At 55.6% G+C, this 12,106-nt stretch overlaps 2 protein-coding genes across 9 annotated transcripts in view; one reads left to right on the top strand and one right to left on the bottom strand.

Moving 5' to 3' along the window:
• PKD1 (polycystin 1, transient receptor potential channel interacting) overlaps positions 1-8,505 on the top strand; it is a 98,948-nt gene extending 90,443 nt beyond the window's left edge. Inside the window, exons 41-46 of the mRNA XM_056337682.1 lie at positions 401-526; positions 694-868; positions 1,526-1,813; positions 2,303-2,437; positions 2,735-3,049; positions 3,464-8,505. Of these exons, the coding sequence (XP_056193657.1) occupies positions 401-526; positions 694-868; positions 1,526-1,813; positions 2,303-2,437; positions 2,735-3,049; positions 3,464-4,090 (1,666 nt within the window). The 3' untranslated portion in view covers positions 4,091-8,505. The remainder of the gene's footprint in view (positions 1-400; positions 527-693; positions 869-1,525; positions 1,814-2,302; positions 2,438-2,734; positions 3,050-3,463) is intronic.
• Positions 8,506-9,044: 539 nt separating this feature from the next.
• TSC2 (TSC complex subunit 2) overlaps positions 9,045-12,106 on the bottom strand; it is a 35,298-nt gene continuing 32,236 nt past the window's right edge. For all 8 annotated transcript variants that reach the window (XM_056337683.1, XM_056337684.1, XM_056337685.1 and 5 more), the window contains 3 exons: positions 11,343-11,434; positions 10,956-11,054; positions 9,045-10,615 (listed from right to left, as the gene is read on the bottom strand). In XM_056337683.1, the coding sequence (XP_056193658.1) occupies positions 10,448-10,615; positions 10,956-11,054; positions 11,343-11,434 (359 nt within the window). In that variant the 3' untranslated portion in view covers positions 9,045-10,447. The remainder of the gene's footprint in view (positions 10,616-10,955; positions 11,055-11,342; positions 11,435-12,106) is intronic.

Genomic DNA, 12,106 nt, shown 5'->3' with positions numbered 1-12,106 from the left:
CCCAGCTTCAAGGGCAGAGACGAGCTGCAGGACAAGGTAACCCAGCTGGCCACAGAGGCCGTAGAGCAGCACCGGCTTTCTGTTAAAGTGGGGTGTGGGAGGTTGGCCTTTACCATCATACTGGATATTAAATCACTGCTGGTTTCTGCTCTGGTTTGTTTGTGGATGTGTCTTCATTGAAGTCTGGGGCTGTTCTGAGGTTGGGAACACTTGGGATGGATCAATGTGCTTCTGTAATTTGTCTTGTGAAACAAACAATGAGGCAGCTGTCACCCTTGGATGAGCAGCATAGGGGCTGGGGTCTGCACCTGCACCCTCGCTCCTGGCCTGCTGGGTAGGAGAGCATACCGTGGTTGATCTGTCCTTCAGCTCTCACCTCGTGGCTCCTCTTCCTCTGCAGGGTCTGGTACTGGGGTTACATCTCTTTCTACGATAGCAGCGGTTACGTCCAGGAGCTGGGGGCTTCGCTAGAGGAAAGCAGGGCTCAGCTGAATTTCCTTCAGCAGCACACTTGGATCGACAACATGTAAGTGTGGCGAGGGTGAAGGAATTGTTCTGCTGTCACCCAGGTTTTTAGGGGATGCTGCTGGAGTGTCACAGGGGCAGAGGATCTGTGATCTTACAAAACAGTGGCACCGAAGCCCAGAGCTGGTGTTGTCCCAGTGCCCTGAGCTGCTCTTCTTCCCTTCGCAGGAGTCGGGCAGTCTTTGTGGAGCTGATGCAGTATAACCCTAGCGTGGACCTGCATGCTGCCATCACCCTCCAGCTGGAGTTCCTGGGGGCCGGCCAGGCCATCGCCACGGTCACCATCAGCCCCTTCCCACTGCTGCGGCTCAGCAGGGGTGTCACGCTGCAGCTTCTCATGATGGTCAGTGTGTTACTTCCCCTCTGTGCTCCTCTTCCCTCTTGGTCGCTACACAGAGGGCTCTGGGGACTCATTGCCTGGGCTCCCGGAAGGGCAGCGTTAGTCACTGTGGGCTAAAGCTCCCCTGCCTGGGGCCACTTGTCTCCACACCTGTCACCGCTCTGCTTCCAGGCCTGGATAGCAGACGGAAAACATCCCTGGCACCACCGAAGGGAAGGAGATTCCTCCTCTCTGGTGGCACTTGTTGGTCTTGTCTCAGCCTTTTTGCTTCCTTGGACTCATGCGTGTCGCTGTGGGATCTTGAGGCTTTTGTTCTGTCCTCGGCGGGGACAGCAGCCAGCTGAGCCATGTCCCCAGAGACCTTGCCTGGGCCACGGTTCAGTGTAAGCAGAGCCCTCTTCCCCTGCACACTGCCACCCTGCCCCCAGCGCACTGGACATGGTTTGAGGAGCTTCACTGCTAGGGATGGAGGGAGCGAGGCACTGAGTGAGCGAGGAGGGCATGGAAGGGCTCGGGGGCGTGCTCCAGCTCTAGGCTGGCAGAACTCAGCCTAGTACATGGGAGTCTTGCCGTTCTGGGGTGCTGCAGGGTCCCCTGGTGCAACACAGCAGTCAAACGTCGCCCTCTTCTTCACTGGTAACCTCTCCGTTCTTCCCTCAGGTCTTCCTCATGATGTTTGTGGTCTACTTCGTGGTGTCTGAGTCGCTGTCCATCAAGAAGGAAGGCAGAGCCTACTTCACCCTGTGGGGCAACTATGGCCAGTGGGTCTTCATCCTCCTCACCACGTGCACCGTGGTGGTGCACCTCAGCCAAGCCACCCTTGCCGACCAGCAGTGGCTCAAGTACCTCAACAACCGCAAGGGTTTCACCAACTTCTACCAGGTGGCCTTTCTCAACACCATCTTCAGCACTTTGGCTGCATCCCTCCTCTTCCTTCTGACTGTGCAGGTATGGAGAGGGCTGGGTGGGAGCAGCACCTGGGCAGGGACGTGTGCTTCCATCCTCCTGTGCTAGCTTGTCATCTGCGCATAGTCCTGTGGCAGGGGCAGCAAAAGGCCCTGAAGTAAAAGCAAATGCAAGACTGTGGTCCAGCTGTGCCAGGCACTAACAGAATGCAACAGGGCTGCTGCCACATCCAGACTGCTGCAGGACGGAGGTGGTGGGCAGCGATGCCACGTGCATCTCTGCTGTAGCACTTCAGGTCTCTAAAGCCTCTGGGCCCTCGGTTCCCTTGGGGAATTAATTCAGCCTAGTGTGGCTGATGGGGTGATTTTGTCTGCAAGGAGCCCACTGACTAGGATGTCCTCTGCTCTGCCAGAGTCTGCATTTCTCAGACTTGTAGAGATGTTTGAAAGACCCTTCCCTGAGCCAGAAGGATCTCACAGCAGCCTCTGTGATGGGCCCATGTTGTAACACCGTGTTCTCTCTTGCTCCTAGGCTGCCCAGCAGCTGCGTTTTGTCAGGCAGTGGTCTGTGTTTGGGAAAACCCTGCGGAAGTCAGCGAAGGAGCTGGCTGCTGCAGGGCTGGCCTTCGCCGTCCTCATCCTGGCCTACGCTCAGCTCGGCTTCCTGGTAACTACCTGCTGTCCCCGCCTCGTCTTGCAGGGGGCTGCCCGGGGTCGCGTGTCCCCTCATCCCTCAGCCTGCTGGGCCCTCTGGGAGCACCGGTGCCCAGCCTGCCCAGGCTGCTCGTCTCCACGGGCCTGGCGCCTTTGACCAGGGGCAGCGTCTTGGCTGTCCCCGCCGCAGTCGATTTGTGGGCCGCTCCTCAGGGCTTATCCTTGTAATGTGGGGTAGTGAGTACTGGTGGTCAGGGGAACATTCTGCCACTGATCCCTTCTCCCGACATCTCCAATGTCCCCTTTGCAGCTCTTCTCCTCCTCCTCGGAGTCCTTCCGCAGCGTTGGCAGCAGCCTCCTGCTGCTGTTTGCCATGCTGCGGGGCAGCGGGACCCTCCGCCCCTGCCTGCCCGAGTCCTCGGGCCTCTACTGCCTGTTCTGCACCAGCTACATCGTCCTGGAGGCGTGGATTGTGCTGAGGCTGTTCACCGTGGTGCTTATCTACAGCTACCGGGAAATGCACTTTGAGCTGTACCGCCCCGCCTTCGAGCCCCAGGACTACGAGATGGTGGAGCTCTTCATGCGCAGGCTGAAAATGTGGATGGGCTTCAGCAAAGCCAAGGAGGTGAGCACAGCCTGGGAGATGCCGTGGGGAAGGGGCCCTGTGGCAGGCAGGCCGCAGAGGTTTGCAGTGTTGATGCCCGCCATCCTTAGCCTTCCCTTTGCCTCTGGCTGCTTCCCGCTGCTGTTCAGTCGGGTTCCTCCGGCGGGTGAGGGCTGGAGCAGCGGCCATTCCCGAGGGCCCAGGGGCTCGGTAGCGATGGGGCATTGCAGAGGGCCCGGCTGCCAGTTCTCGGTTCCACCTGGTTTTGTCTGGGGTCTGTCCCCAGGTCAGGGCCATGGCCTGGCGCACCAGGAAGGGCTGGGAGCAGCCCTGGGGCTGTGTGGAGCGGGACACAGTGCCACAGCACGGCACTCCCACTTCCCAGCTCCTGAAATAACTGCCCGCCCTGCCCCGCACTCCCTTATTCTCTTCCAGTTTCGGCACAAGGTGAGGTTCGAAGGGATGGAGCCGCTGCCTTCCCGAGACTCCAGTGACTCCAAATCCTTTCGGGGCCCCACTCCCAGCGCTGCATCTGACAGCTCCTGGGCTTCCACCTCCTCCAGCCAGCTGGACGGGCTGAGCCTCGTGCTGAGCACCCGGGACAGCCTGGAAGTGGACGCTGACATCCAGCGCCTCCTTTCCCTCTTTGAGATGCTGCTTGCCCAATTTGACCGGGTCAACCAGGTGACAGAGGACGTGTACCGCATCGAGCACCAGCTGGAGGGCTCTCAGAGCCGCCGCTCCAGGAGGAGGGGTACCCAGGTGTCCGAGGATGTCCCGAGCAGGTACTGTGCGGGCAGCACAGAGCAGGGGCCCTCGCCTGAGACCCCCTCCAACACGGACCTGCAGCCCCTGCGGGACGCCCCATTGTCCCCCCACTCTGCTGCCGCCCCACCAGGCGCCAGGGGCTCTGTGCCCAGCCGGCTCCTTCGAGCTAGCAGAGGCATCGGCATGGCGGCTTCTGTGCTGCCCCCGCACAAACCCTACGCCGCCGTGGCTCCGGCGGTGAAGAAGAAACGGCCTCTCCGGGCCAAGAACAGGGTGCACCCCACTGTCAAGTAACAGGTGGCCTGCTGGGTATCGCGGGGAGCAGTGCCTCGGAGAGCCGGCAGCGCCTGGAAGTGGTTTGCAAAGGGCGGGCTGTGCCTGCCCTGCAGACCTGGAGCCTCAGGAGCTGCCGCTTCTGATGGCTCCCGCCGCGGCGGCTGTGCCTGCCGGGGCGCACGGGGCTGCTGCCTGCACCGGGGTGGCACCGCTGCCATCCTCCACGGGCCTGACGTCCCCATCGGGTGTGCTGACCTCTCCGCTGGTGGTGCCCAGCACTGTGGGGGAGGCTGTGCAGGGCACGGTCAGTGTGCAGGAAATGCGTTAGCGTAGGGCAGTATTAAAAAGTTGTCTCTGAAATGGCTCCATCTGCAGACAGCCTGCACATGGTGACTGTCACAAGGACACTTTACTGGGGACTGGCACAGGGTGACCGGTACAAAGCTCACCTCCCTTCCCCACTGGCTGTGCCGGAGGGAAAGGGGGAGAGGAGAGCCCCAGGCCTTGAAGGTTTGAATTGAGTCTTGGATTTTTGTCGACCAGGCACACTGTGGAGGAAAGCTACAGCTTTCGAGAAGATATTTAACCCTTTTTTTTTTTTTAAGCATAAATATATATAGATATAGATAAATGATATCTACACCCAGATCAGTTAATTTCCAGTATTGGCTACTTTTATCCTCCAGAAATTGGTACTATTATTTGTATTTAAAGAAATCCAATATTTAAGACCAATGACATTGGAAGCTGCAGCGAGCTGCCAGCCCTGCTGCCCGGCCAGGTCGGAGGGGATAACAAGCCGCAGCCGCAGCCCGAGGGGTGCGGAGACCTGGGGCGCTTTCGGCTGTCTCTGAGCGTGGGGTTGCCAATGTGCTGGCTTCACTGCGGTCCCCCACCCACCCCCTGCCCACCCGCCCTCGCCCCCACGCCGCAGCCCACGGGGTGTGGGTGCTGCTGGCTGCTTGGCTTTTCTAATCCAAGGAATGTATTGACGTAAGTATATGTATTTTTTTGGTTTACTTGTTCGTATGTACTGCCCAGCACTTTAAACAATGCTTTCCTCAGCTAACAATGACACATGCGATCTAACAAGAATGGGATAATATATCACAAAAGCAGTATTTTTTGTTTGTTTGTTTGTTTAAATCATAAACTGAAATGAGCAGCGCTGATGAAGTGAACGCAGCCCCCAGCACGCCCCAGCCTGAGGCAGCCGTGCCGGTGCCTCCTGGCACCTTCCCTACGAGAAGCACAAAGGCGCGGGGGGAGGCAGGTGAAGCCCAAATGGAGCTTTTGGGGGGTCCCTCCAGCCCTGCCACCCCGCAGCTCCCCGGGACTCACCGTGCGCTGGGCTACAGCTGGGCTGTGCTCGCCGTGCCCGGCTGGGGAGGGGCTGCGCTGCGGGGCACCCCCTGCTTGCAGTGCCGGGGGTGCTGAGCAGCAGCTGAAGCCTCCCTGGGGCCTGCGCTCACTTGTTCGTCACCGCTTCACATTATGTATATTGTAAGTAATTTATACGGTGGTTTGTTTTTTTGGTTTATTTTAAATGTATATATTTTTGTATGTTTGCTATATTTTCATAGCATTGGTAACGTGTTTGAAACATGTAGATAGGAGACAGAATACTATTGTCAGAGTTATTTAAAGGATGTATTAAGTGCTTCTTCCTGGGAATGTCCCGTGTATATAAAGTATTAGGTGTCTGTGTGCATGTGGTGCGTGTGCTCTCCTCCCAGCTGAGGTTTGGCCGGGCTGGCTCTGGGCCAGTCAGTGCAGGTGGAGCGGAGCGTGGCGGGGCCGGGGAAGCCCTGCGTGTGCTCCTTGGGGTGTTCCCAGAGCCTGCTGCACGCTTTGGGAATGTTGAGGGCCGGAGGGAAGCTGTTAGGCAGCCGAGACCAGGTGGGCGGTGCCGTGGGGTGGGTTAGTCTGCATCTTGCTTCTGACGCTGGTGGTCCTGGCAGGGGGGACCTTTCTGGGCAGAGAGAGGGGTCTCCCCAGTCACCTCATGGCTCATCACATCCCCCTGTCTCCCCATCCAGCTCCCAGCACTTCTGCCGTGCTGCGTTAGATGCTTTTAAAGATTTTATTCCAGCTGGCTGTGGGCTCCGGTGCCTCCGGGCGCCTGAGGGAGGGAGGGACGCGGGGTGCGCTGTGTGATGGCTTTGGGGCTGGTGGAAGTTGCCTTCGAAAAACTCAGTTGATGTGAAGGACAGAGGCTGTGGAAAGGTTGCAGAAGGATGGGAGCAGGAGAAAACACGTGTGCTGTAGCTTGAAGATTGCTGAAAGTGAGATGGTGGTTGGTCACCACAGAGGTTGTTGAAAGAGCAGATTGCACAGAGGGAAGTAGAGAGGAGAGGGGAGAAAACTAATTCTGGTAACCGCGAAGCTTTTGTAATGGGAAGGAAAGGCCGGCAGAGGAGGAGATGACAGGAGTGCCCAGAGCGCGGCAGCGGGAGCTGGAGGTTCCCGGCCCGGCGGCAGCAGGTGCCTGGAGCAGGTAGACAGCAGCGAAGGGCCGCAGTGCTGGCGTCAGGGCTGCTGGTAGAAGCGATTTGTTCCTCCTTTTACAAACGGCTCCATCTGCTCCACAGCTTTTCTGGTATCTAAAAGTGGTTTTCAAGCCAGAGATTTAAAACAATTTGCCTTGGGGTTTTTGGTCCTGTTTACTTACCCAGGCAGCACAGCCACCAGGCTCGGCTCCGGTAGATGCCCGTGACTTTTTTTGGTGACAGGGGTACAATGCTGGTGCATGTGCCTGCAAGCCATGTCCGAAAACCCTTAAGGCAGTAAGAGGAGCAGCTGTGAGATGTACCAGGACACCTGGGATGTGGCTCTGCGGCTCTGATACTGGCGCTGGGCACACATCTGCAGTTGCATCCAGCTGCTGAGCTCGCCACCCCTCCGGCATGCCCTCCCGGGGCTGGGCAGGCCAGAGCTGTAAAGCAGAAGCCCGTTCGGTGAGGTAGGCGCAGGCACAGGTGAACCGCAGGAATTCTGTTCTACTTCTGTCCTTAAAAGCCAAAGTTCCTGACGTTCTAGCTGTGCCTCAGAAGGAGAGGCACTGGAGAAGTATTGAGTTGTGTAAACAGCAACTACTCACAGACAAAAACAAGTTGCTCACCTCCTAGCCCCGCTTGGTAAGCACGCAGGAATTTTTTTGGCCAACAAAGTGATGGAAAAAGGAGAGTAATGGTAGGAAGGCGCTCGCTGGCACGTGCTGCTGGGTGGGCCACCGGCTTTTACTCGCTTTTGGGTTCCTACATGGGAGATCTAAGCACAACTGCACCAAAACAGCCACTTTAACCTCTAGCTCCGTACCCGGCTCCACCCCTGCACCCCTTCCCCACTGCAGCAGAGCAGCGTGTGTAGCTCCAGCCACCCCGAGGGCCATGTGAGAGCGTTCAGCGAGTTAAACAAACCAAGCAGGTCTTGGAAATCTCTTGCATCTTCAAGAGCCTAAAAGTTCAGTTCAAGATCCACAGTTCGGGTCTCAGCACCTCCCCACCCTCACGGCTTGACTGTGCCCATTTAAAAGAGCCACTAACTGGAGTTGAGCGCAGGGAGGAGAGCCAGAGGCAAGAGGCAGCAGCGAGCCGGGGCCCGACTGCTCCCAACAGCCTTGAATAAGCTACGGGAGGCAAGCGGGCGGTGTAACCGGGATGCTCCCGAAGTGAGGCACCGGGATTTTTGTTCCCAGGTGCCCGTTTCTTACCAAGCTTGTTCTGTGTGTGTGTGAGTGACTTGATGCGTGTGACTGACTTACCAAGCGCTTCTTCTAATCAAAGAGGAGCAGAAACAGGATAAGACAACTGCCCTACTTCTTTCCTTCATTGGAAGTACGGAGAGCAGCTCTGGAACCCCCAGTTGTTTCTTGAAAAGCCAAACACCTCCGCGCGGGCCCGTGCGCGTGGCGGGCACCACTGACAGCTTTCGAGCAATGATAGTTCTCATCGCAGCATTTATTTGTACAAACTGTAGCGACACTCACAGGGTTCCTTCACTGTCCCAGCTAAGGTACCGCGTACACATGCACTTAGCTGCAGCCGGAGTTACTAGTCACAGTTAGACCCTCGACAGCAACAAACCTGACTTGCAGCCCTAGCCAAAAAATACTCCTGAATGTATATTTCTGTGTTTGTAGTCACCAAGAGAGGGTTTCTTATTTATTGTCTTAAGCCTCACAAAGATGCAACAGTATCAAGCTGCTTAAATAAACAACCTTATCCATTAGTTTAAAAGGGAGAGGGAGGGACTTAAAGAAGTGCTTTTTTTTTACAAAAACCAAACAAACCAAAGCAAATTATTATGACCGATATGCCACCTGTTACTGTCCGGTCAGCATTTCACTGCGAACAAAACTATTGTATTTTGTAACTGTGGGGATGTTTCTTAGAAAATGACAAGGTCAAATAAAAGATGACTGCTATAACCTGGCTCTGGTGCTTTTGTTAACACTCGCTTCAGCCCAGTCGGCACAACCAGCGAGAGCTCAGCAAAGGCTCGGGGCAAAGCAGCGCCTGCCAGAGCTGCTCCCAGGGCACTCCTCCCCACCCCACTGTCATCCTCTTTGTCTCTGACCGGAATTTTCATTAAGGTTTCCAGCACAAGACACCTTCTTACACCAGCCAGCCTACTGGGGCGGCTCTGGGTTGTAATTAGTGACATCAGCTTGTCCGTGAGGGCTCTGCAGTCAACGTAAAGGAGCCTCAGCCCGGCAGAGGGTGGCACAAGGGCTCGCTCGGCCCCGGCTGCACAAACCTCGGCGAGGGCACGCGGCTGCTCTGGCTCCCCTGGGTGGGCAGCGTGACAGAGGCGGCCCCTGTCCCAGGGCCACCTGAAGCTGAACCAAGGGAGCAGCCCCAGCGCAGGCACTGGAACACAGCCCGGTATCGCACCCCGTCCAGCACTGGGTTACTGAAATGAGTGACACAGATCAGAAAATGGAAAGGGGAAAAGGAGAAAGGAATTTACATTATTACGAAACAGTCAGAATCTTCCCAGGCCAGCAAGAACCCACTGACCAGAAGAATATTTTATTTCCTTTATGACTTGGAAACACTCAAAACACAACATACACTTAGAGTTCCCAAACAGCCCTGCACAAGCTAGTAGCATCACTTCAGTCCCCTCGCCTGCCACTTCACAGTTCCCTGTGCAGATTGCACTTGCTTCATCGCCATCGCAAGGGCGCTGCTGTTACCTGGTACCAAAAAGCCGCGCTTCCCATTTATTGACAGAGCAGGAGATAAAGTACTCACAGTATAGTCCAGCTTACATGGTTTCTCCCAGTTTGGTAGTGTAGTGTCTGATGACCATCTTACCACAAGATGGGCTACATAATCCCGTTCCACCTGTACCCGCATGCACGGACAGGGCCGCTCGTTCCCGAGGTGCCAGGAGGAGACTGTCACTATGCGTTAGTGCAACAGGCAAAACTCACTCGGAGATGATGCCCCAAGACGTGTCAATAGTCTTTCAAAAAAGGATTTACTGGGTGCACGGAGAAGGACAAGAGTTACCCCAGCATCGCTGCAACCAGTGGAAATCCTGCAGGTGAACCTGGAAGCCAGGTCTGTCCTTGGGCTGGATCCCTGCGGTCAGCCTGGGAGCTCGGGCCAGTCATCACAAGCACCTTGTGGCCCAGCGCTCTGCTGCTCGGGCAAGTGGCATCTGCCCCCCTCTTCTGTGTTACTTCTGGCAGCAAAATTGTTTCTGCTGAACGAGGAGGGGTTGCTGTGAATCTCTCTAAATGGAGATGAATCCTTGGGAATTTAAGCAGCATCTGGCAGGTCACCCGAGAACCCAAGTTAACTCTTGCCAGAGCTGGCAGCAGAACGTGTCTGAGCCTGAAGAGTTCAAGTGCTGAGAGGCACCGAGGCTGGGAGAGGAGCTGGGATTCCAGGGTGCTTAGAAATAGTGACTGGATTTTCAGTACTTCATACTTCATTCCCAATAAAATCATCAAAATTCCTGCATCTTCCAACTACTTGATGAACTGCAGAATATCATACTTTGTCTGCTTCCACCAGACGCCGGTGTGGAAGGAGTCCAAAGAAAGGTTCTGCAGGAAAATTCCCATCGGAGATGGAAGCCTTGAAACAGCTCAAACCAAATAAAAACAAAACACATAGAGTTGGTCCTCTCCTGGAGCATCTGCTGGGGATACAGTGTCCTCATCCGACAACAGTGGCAGGCTGAGACAGTGAAACGTTCAAGCCTCCCGGTGCGGTTCAATGCCGAGTCCACGTGCAAGCAGCACAGCCACGCCGCGCCTGCCAGCCCCTCCTCTGTCCATGCAGCCGCACGGAGCCGGCACGCAGGTAAAACGCTTCCGCTGCCTCGTCCGTCCCAGAGCACACACCGACCCGCTGGGACCTACACGAACTCGGTGAAGTCGTCCACGGAGGAGATCAGCCGCTTCCTCTGGCCGGTCTCATAGGTGGGTGGAGGGTCCTGGGCGATCTGGGGAGGGGGCTTTGTCGGAGCAGAGGGATGCATCTGCAGGGGAAGGCCGGGGGTCTGGTACTGGGTTTCTTCACGTAGCTGGAAGTCAAATGAGAACAGGTAAGCTCCATTCTCTGAAACTCACTCTGGGCAGGGCGGAACAGGTTACGCAGGTTTGTCCCACCTTCCCTAGCACAGGGCCGAGTGGGTGCAGCTCTGTGTCCAGATACTGGGGTTCCCAAACCCTTTGCCACCAGGGATGGAAGCTCACATGTCCAGACCTACACTGCTACGCTTGTCATTCCCACAAGAGCTGGATTCTAACCTTCACGCATGTATTGCTCCTCTTACTCGGCAAGTTTTGACAGCTGATTTTAGCGTGCCTTGTTTGTAAGGCAGAGCCCAGTTCCAAAGCCGCAGAACAGCCAGCTTTACTCACCCGGTGCCGTAGCCTCTTGATATGGCGCAGCCTTGCAATCCATTTGGATGGGTAGGTGTCAGTAGGGTTTGATCGACTATGATGAACCTGGGACGCCATCTAATGTGGGAAGGGTGGGGAGAAGCAGGGAATGAGAGGAGGCACATTAACATAACCACAGCAATAAAATGAACAGCACATCTCAGTACAGTTTGACAGCAACTGAAATACAGCTCTAAGTTATAACCGTTTACGTACTAACTTTGACTTCAAAGGTTGACAGCAATAACTGAAGCAGAAAACTTACTTATTTGCTTTCACAAGCCCTACTCATTTCCTTGGAAGCTGGTGACGGACTAAGACACCAGCTGAAAGACAGCAGGTCTTGGGGAGCTCAGGGGTACTCACGTTAGCGTGCAAGGCCATCTGACGGGCCACGAAGGGCAGGTTCTTATCAGAGATGATCTTGGCAACACTCGTGTCCACGAGACCCTCCATGTCTTTATTTTAAAAGAATAAGAAAAAAAAACCTTGTAAGACAGTTAAGAACAAGCCAAAGGTTGCCAAGTAACTAAACAGATATGTAACATAAACCTGAGGGACCGCATCACAGAACCTCAGAAGTTCCTTTCCATCCAGCTCCACGGCTCTAATTGTAACAGAACTCACGCTGCAACTTAACACAGCTGGTGCCCAAATTCCAGCTGCTCTGTAAAGGTTTGAGGAGAGACTGCTGGGCCCGCGTCGCAGAACCAGAGCGTGAGTGCAAAACACCCAGAAGTGCCCCTTTGATCAGAGGACAGCAAACGCCCCTGCAGCTCACTGCACCAGCACTGCTGAGCTCGCACGGAGCCGTGACCAGTTCCCAAGTATCGGGCCCTGTGGTGCTGGGAAGGACAGCAGAGGCCAAAGCCACAGGGACCTCCACCTCCTCTCTCCTCCAGTATTCCCAAGCAACTGTTGGAGGGACCTGCTCTGCTCTGCTGGCACTTTGTCTTAAGTCTGAAGAGAGTGTGAGTGGTACAACGGGAAGATACCTCTTATCTTGGGGAAGATACATGAACAGGACATATCCAGGCATAACTGGGCAGCAAATGGCTTTCGGAGAGTTTCTCCTGGAAGTTTTTACTTTTGAAACACAAAAATGCTGCAAAGTGAAGGCAGTTATTGCA

The sequence above is a fragment of the Falco biarmicus genome, chromosome 4 (genome assembly GCF_023638135.1).
Source record: "Falco biarmicus isolate bFalBia1 chromosome 4, bFalBia1.pri, whole genome shotgun sequence".
NCBI classification, from domain to species: domain Eukaryota; kingdom Metazoa; phylum Chordata; class Aves; order Falconiformes; family Falconidae; genus Falco; species Falco biarmicus.
The sequence above is the reverse complement of the archived record's forward strand: the minus strand, read 5'-3'. Positions and strand labels throughout refer to the sequence as shown.